We start from the raw sequence: 5,099 nt of genomic DNA on the forward strand, positions 1-5,099 counted from the left end.
TGAAAAAAAAAACAAAAAAAAACAGAGTACCTACGAAAGCAATTGAGTGAGTGTCAATAACCGCATGCGATTGCAGATTGCATGGCTCTGGCTCTGTATTACAGACAGTCTAATTATTGTCAGCCAGTTCACCTTGTTTAAATTAGGGATGTAACAGTGCACATATTCATATTGAAAATTTTGGGTACAGGTCTTTCAGTTTAGTAAGCATGTGTACCTGATGAATGCAGTGCAATGATAGATGAGGAGAAGGCGGAATGCTCTGAATGCCTGAGGCAGGAACTGCTGGTAAATTTTGACATCTCACCTGAGATTTATTGTCAATGCTTCAGAGCAACAACAACTCCAAATGCAGAAACCCCCACTGAAACTAACTAGTGTCTCAGGGCTCTCAACAGCCACTGGGTCCGGCCTGAAAAACACACCAAACAAGGGGATTGTTGAGGTGATTATCTATAAACAGCTGCTGAACTGCTCTGCGATGTCTGGACTTGGATGAAAGAACATGAACCAGTAGATGCCATGGAATTGGCAAGTGGCGAGAAAAAGCCACATCAGTACACAGCTTTCTGAACACCCCTGAGCATGCCCTTTGGCCTTCATGGAGTTCCTGCTACTTTCCAGTGGTTTATGGACCGTGTTCTTCAGGGTTGAAATACTGGTTTGCTTCTCATTTGGATGATGTGGTTGTGTAGGCACTTTAGAAGTTGAAGATAGATCTTTGAACGATGTTGATAATTCTTGACTGGGGGCACAAATCGAAGCCTATAACAGCAATGAAAAGAATGTCTCAGTATGGCCTAAACAATAATATTTGTGGCAGTAATTTTTATTGCCTTTGTTTGTTGTGGAATGTTGCAGATTACACCAGAATTTAGATCTGTTTTGTTCTCTTATTCTGCAGAAGTGAAATGACAGACAGATTTAAATTACTGAATTGCATGAAACTTCGTCAAAAGTTCTCCAACATCACTCCAGCTAAGAGGTATGTCATAACGGGGAGAATTATGCCATTTAAATAAGAATATGAGCAAATAATCTTATCTAAGGAATAATATGCAGTGACCAGGTTTTGTATCAGCCTCTTTCTTTCTTTTTTATACATAAACAGTGTAGTAATATCTCTTCCTTTCCCTCAGTATTGATATGACAAATGTCACTGGGGATCTCTCAGCATTCATGAGCTGTCCACATGTGTCCAATAGAACCCAAAAGGAGCTAAACAGGTGTGTGGCGAAACAGACAATTAAAGTAAATATGACTGTTGCTGGTGCATAAGTGTATTATGTCCAATTCTGCTTCTGGAGGCCCAGACGTCCAGGCAGGTGTGTTGATAAACAGATAAACTAACCCTCCAGAAGCAGGACTGGACACCTAATGTGCAGTAACATGAGACATGCAGTAAAATCATCCAATGCAGACAATAAAAACAGTAAAATTATCTACCATAGATGTCACATTAACATATCAACTTCTGCATATAGAGACAACGAGAAGCACAGGTTAAGGAACACTCCACTATTTTTGAAAATAGGCTCATTTTCCATCTCCCCTAGAGTTAAACAGTTGAGTTTTACCGTTTTCGAATCCATTCAGCCGATCTCCGGGTCTGGCGGTAGCACTTTTAGCTTAGCTTAGCATAGATAATTGAATCTGATTAGACCGTTAGCATCTCGCTCAAAAATGACCGAAGAGTTTCTATATTTTTCCTATTTAAAACTTGACTCTTCTGTAGTTACATTGTGTACTAAGACCGACGGAAAATGAAACGTTGCCATTTTCTATGCCGATATGGCTAGGAACTATACTCTCATTCCGGCGTAATAATCAAGGAACTTTGCTGCCTTACCATGGGTGCAGCAGGCGCAATGATATTACGCAGCGCCTGAAAATAGTCCCCAGCACGCTCCCTGTGTTCCTAGTTCCTAGTAGAGGTCTGCATGGGCTTTAAAGTGAAGCCCGAACCCGGCCCGTACATGAGGTCGTCTAACCCGACCCGACCCGACCCAAGCGGCACAGTTAAATTTAGAGCCCGAACCCGAAATCTCCCCCCACCCCCCCACAACGAATAGCCAATTAAAAAAAAAAATGCTGTATTTCACGTTTGCACGCAACGGTCAGTAAACAATACATGTAAAGAAACACAATCATTAAGGCTCGGCCAGTTCACAAGGCAAAAGAAAAAACACTTACCAGTTATGAAAGTTTATGAACATCAGGTGCAGCGGTCACATATATTCTGCCGAGTTTTTGAATGGTTGTATACGACAAGACGATAATTCTTCCATCGTGCACGGAAGCAACAGAAAGATACTTGCATGTTTCCCGGAAGACAAATGAAGTACAATTTACCTTGATCTTCAAATTCAAAAAGTTTTCACCCCCTGGCTCTTAATGCATCGTGTTTCCTTCAGGAGCATCAGTGAATGTTTGAAGCTGTTTTAATAGTTGTGTTTGAGTCCCTTAGTTGTCCTCAGTGTGAAAATATGGATCTCAAAATCATACAGTCACTGCTGGAAAGGGTTCAAATACACAAGAATGCTGGAAAACCAAAGAATTTGTGGGAGCTGAAGGATTTTTCTGAAGAACAGCAGGCATTTTAACTATTCAGAACAAACAAAGAATGCTGACCAAAGAATTTGTGGGAGCTGAAGGATTTTTCTGAAGAACAGCAGGCAGTTTAACTATTCAGAACAAACAAGGGACTCATGAACAACCATCACAAAACAAAAACAAAACAAAACAAAAAAACAGTGGTAGATCATTCAGGTGACCACACGTAGTATTAAGAACCAAGGGTTCCCAAACCTTTGAAGGGGGTTATTTGAATAATTTCAGCTTTTTTTTCTGTCTTGTGGACTATATGTAAACATCTTTTATGTAAAATATCTTACTCAGGACAGTACTAAATAAAAATAACATGCATTTTGTATGATCTCTCTTATTTTGCTAAAGGGGTCATATGATGCGATTTCAAGTTTTCCTTTCTCTTTGGAGTGTTACAAGCTGATTGTGCATAGATAAGATCCCTGAAGTTGCAAAGACTAAAGTCTCAAATCCAAAGAGATATTCTTTATAAAAGTTAAGACTCTGCCACGCCCCCCTAAAACGGCTCGTTCTAACACGCCCCCACATATCTACCTCACCATGTGGAAATATTTGCATAATGCCGCCCAAATTCTGTTACACCAAATACACAAAATAATGATCTTTAAAAAAGCATCATATGACCCCTTTAAAATTATTCACATTTTCACAGATTCTGCAAGGGGTTCCCAAACTTTCGCATGCCACTGTATCACATGTATAGCAAGGACACTGTAAAGTAGAAAATAATCTAGAGCAGAAGACTAATTACAAAATAATAGTTATTAATATGTGCAGAGTGGAATAGAATACATTCAAAATCAAAGATAGAAATCACAATAAACATGTCTGTTGCGACAGTGTTCTGTTATAAGGATCTGTCATATAACTTCCAGAAAGGCTGTTGTTTGAATTCATGGGGCTCTCATTTTTATTGACATTTTAATAACCCTACATATCAGAATTTTGCCTCCTTCAGTTGAGCTTTTAATCCAGCAATTTTTAAATTATTTATATTTTTTCAGGTTGAACTTGGCTCCCGTTAATGGCAGTGATGTTGGGGTGAAGACTGATCTAGTGACCATCAATCCCAGTCAGCTCTCAGCAGAGTGAGACGATATTAACACAATTATTAACATAAAGATTCAAATTAACATTATTTAAGTGGGGAAAGTAAGATAAAATTTCATATACTGTATGTATTAATGTTGCAACTTATCATTTATGTGCATATCTCTGCAGTTTCAGAAATATGGCTGTGAATCCAGGTCCGCTGGTGCGGCGCGTGAGTGTGTATGGAAATGCGTCTCTGATGATTCCAGCCTTTGCATACACAGTCTGCACTGCGGTGTCAATTAAAACCCTCCAGGTGCTCCAGCCGATCAGACCTCAGCAGCCTGTGGTGTTCTTTAGTCCCTACTACCTCAAGACATTGGACCGTTTCTGGAAGGGGCTTGGCCTGAAAGAAAAACGCCTCTCCACAGGTTTCATGTTAGTTAATATGGCACTAGAGCTATTTGATGATGTGCATTTATATGGATTCTGGCCATTTGACATCAATCTAAAGCAGCAGACACTTCAACACCATTATTATGACAACAAACCACCCAAACCGTTCGTGCACGCCATGCCAGAGGAGTTCGTCCACTTGTTACAGCTTCACAGCCAGGGGGCGCTAACACTGCACCTACAGCCCTGCTTATAACACACACACACCTTGTCATGGGGTGCCCTTTTCTTATGTTTGGACAAAAATATTTTAATCTTTTCTATTTTGCGGCCGACCAAAGTGATGTACAATAAGTACAATACAATTACAGAGAAAAAAACAAAAAAAAACAACTACAAAAAAAACAACAACAACCAATTAGATAAAATTACATGTTAAAAGCCAAGACAAACAAATTAGTTTTGAGACTGGATTTAAACTCAGATAAAGTGGAAGCCATTTTAATTTGAGTCTGGAGATTAGAGTGGAGCCAGCCACTTCAAAGGCTCTATTGCCCCTTGTCTGCAAGCGTGTTCTGGGAGTCTGAAGGAGGAATGTGTTTTCCGATCTAAGTCCTCGCGTAGGAGTGTAAGGGTGAAGAAGGTCCGGGTAGAATTCAAATAGCTCCGATACATTTTGTGTCTGCGCCGACTCGCGCATGTGATCCGCTCCGTGCTATCGTGTCTCTGGACCGGAGCAGAGCGTGTGTGCGGTGCGGTGGTTAGCGTGACACAGCGCGAAACCAGACTTATTTTTTTCCTCAATGGAAAGCATATTTACACTGTTTGAATCGTTCCCTGTCCCCTATATAGTGCACTACGTGCCATTCACTGTACAGTTTCATGGGGACTTTAAGGATTTATAGACCAGTAATAAGATTTTATATATTTTATATTACTGAACAGGCAGCCAATGTAGAGATCTCAGAAGGGGCGTAAGATGATCAAATTATTTACATCCCTTCAGGAATCTAGCTGCTGCATTTTGAACTACTTGTAAGCGGAAAAGTTGAGTCTTTGAAACA

At 40.1% G+C, this 5,099-nt stretch overlaps 1 protein-coding gene across 1 annotated transcript in view; it reads left to right on the forward strand.

Moving 5' to 3' along the window:
• Positions 1-4,291, forward strand: part of LOC107724207 (alpha-2,8-sialyltransferase 8F-like) — a 13,345-nt gene extending 9,054 nt beyond the window's left edge. The window contains exons 3-4 of the mRNA XM_016533041.1: positions 3,612-3,695; positions 3,829-4,291. Coding sequence (XP_016388527.1) covers positions 3,612-3,695; positions 3,829-4,291 — 547 coding nt within the window. The remainder of the gene's footprint in view (positions 1-3,611; positions 3,696-3,828) is intronic.
• Positions 4,292-5,099: the final 808 nt, after the last annotated feature.

The sequence above is a fragment of the Sinocyclocheilus rhinocerous genome, unplaced genomic scaffold (assembly GCF_001515625.1).
Source record: "Sinocyclocheilus rhinocerous isolate Xijiao unplaced genomic scaffold, SAMN03320098_v1.1 scaffold815, whole genome shotgun sequence".
NCBI lineage: Eukaryota > Metazoa > Chordata > Actinopteri > Cypriniformes > Cyprinidae > Sinocyclocheilus > Sinocyclocheilus rhinocerous.